We start from the raw sequence: 1906 nt of genomic DNA on the forward strand, positions 1-1906 counted from the left end.
CACGGGGACTTGATTAGCAGCAAGGTATGGTGAGATGAACCACCTCCCTGATGCTGGCGTGACACCCACGCACCAAGCCTTTTAAACAGAAGTGACAGATGCAAGCAACTCAAAATGGACTAATACCACTCCAAGCAGAAGACTACTTAAATCAGGACAACAAAGAAACGGCTCCTGAGAGGATCCTCTGCCCCGTACCAGGGGAAGGAGAAAATGCTGAGCCTTGGCAGCGCTTTGCCCAAAAGCCCAGGAGCACCCAAAGTTGTGCTGCGTGCCTCGCACAGCCAGAGTCACCTCTCACTGAACTGGAAATTTCGAGCGAGTACTGTTTTGCACTGTTAGCTCGCTGCTAGCCCACAAAATAATTTTATGGTATTTTCCATAGCATGTGCACTTTAAAGGTTTTTAGAAGCAGTGGTGGGAGTGCAGTAAGAATGAGTAACTAACTAGTAACCCGACAGCCAGGCACACATGCGTATCTACTTAAGCCTCTGAGCTGCACTAATTATTCGTAATGCTAGCAACACTTCCATGTACCAAACCAGAAGTCTAAATTAAAGTATACAGCTATTGAGGGAGAAAAATGCATTCTGTGAAACAGAATACTCACTTTCAGCCTACAGGTTATATGTAGGCTATATGTGTATATAGTCTATATGTTATACTTACATAGCTATAGTAAACAGTTATCATCTGTCTCAATATGCGTAGGTATACAGAGAAAGAAAGCAATATAGTTAAGGACAATGCATGTGTATTGAAAAAATGCAGGAAGGAAAACCAACCCTTTCTTTTAGAAAAATACCAGTGCAAGAATAAGCAATCCTGTAACATGACTGCAGAAAACAAATCAGACTTAGGAAAAAGGGCAGGGCGACTCTATTTTGTAATTTTTACTGCCTCTGAAACAATGACGTAGCAAGAGCCCGCTGCTATCATTTCTCCCCTTTTGTCCCCTTAAAATGATTCCCACCTGGGGTGCAAAGAGAGGAAACGAAAGCGAGTAGAAAATTATATTTTTCATGAGCTAATCCTGGGAAAGTGACCGCGCAGGTTTCCATGTTTCTTGGCAATAATAATTTAAACAAGGACAGCAATCTTTCGTTATTTTTTACACAGCTGGAATGCACGCTTCCAGATAACAGACAGCGAAAGTGCAATTTAAGGAGAGGAGGAGGACAGTAATCGATAGGTATTCAGGAGTCCTCTCCTCTTAGGACTGCTGCATAGCTCAACACAGTATGCTTCAGAACAGAGAGCCCAGATGCAAACCTCTGGAACTCCTGAAGGTAACAAGATCATCAGAAAAAAACCCAAACTGAAAGCAAAGAAAGCACAACTACTGTACCTTTACTTTGGGGAGGGTTCTGACTTCTGTCTCGGAGAACATTAATCTGGTAGACAGCTCCATAAGGCTCAAAAAGTTCTTTTAACTCTTTTTCTGACCATGAACGGGGAATCTGTCCAACAAACATCTTAATGGCATCTGGGTCTGGTTGGTCTGAATGATCCAAAGCTCCATTCATCTTGTTAGCTGTGCCGTTACTAGAAAGTGGGAAAGGAGATTAAAAAGAGGAGGCAGGTTAGGAGCGTACGGAGTTTTCATGTGCACTAGATGCAGAAGATGATGTCAATTGGCACAAAGCAGGAAAAAAAAAAATCAGTATTTAATTAATAGCATAAGTATTATGAACCAAAACCAATGCAATTACATTTTTCATTGAGTCTGGTTTTCTCTGCAGGCTGCTGTTTAATGTCATTATATAAGAAGAGAGCGGCACAACACAGACCAGGACTTTTGCATTTTAAAGCCGAGGATAGTTGCAAATAAGTGCGGGTTTCTCTCCATGACTCTTGTAAACAGAACTGCAGCAAAGTCTCACTGAACAGGCTACTGGCAGAAATA

General features: G+C 42.0%; 1 protein-coding gene across 1 annotated transcript in view; it reads right to left on the bottom strand.

Moving 5' to 3' along the window:
• CELF2 (CUGBP, Elav-like family member 2) overlaps positions 1 to 1539 on the bottom strand; it is a gene marked incomplete at its 3' end in the record, with an annotated part of 120524 nt that extends 118985 nt beyond the window's left edge. The window contains exon 1 of the mRNA XM_010152842.1: positions 1349 to 1539. Coding sequence (XP_010151144.1) covers positions 1349 to 1526 — 178 coding nt within the window. The remainder of the gene's footprint in view (positions 1 to 1348) is intronic.
• Positions 1540 to 1906: the final 367 nt, after the last annotated feature.

The sequence above is a fragment of the Eurypyga helias genome, unplaced genomic scaffold (assembly GCF_000690775.1).
Source record: "Eurypyga helias isolate BGI_N326 unplaced genomic scaffold, ASM69077v1 scaffold8970, whole genome shotgun sequence".
In the NCBI taxonomy this organism is placed as follows: Eukaryota; Metazoa; Chordata; class Aves; order Eurypygiformes; family Eurypygidae; genus Eurypyga; species Eurypyga helias.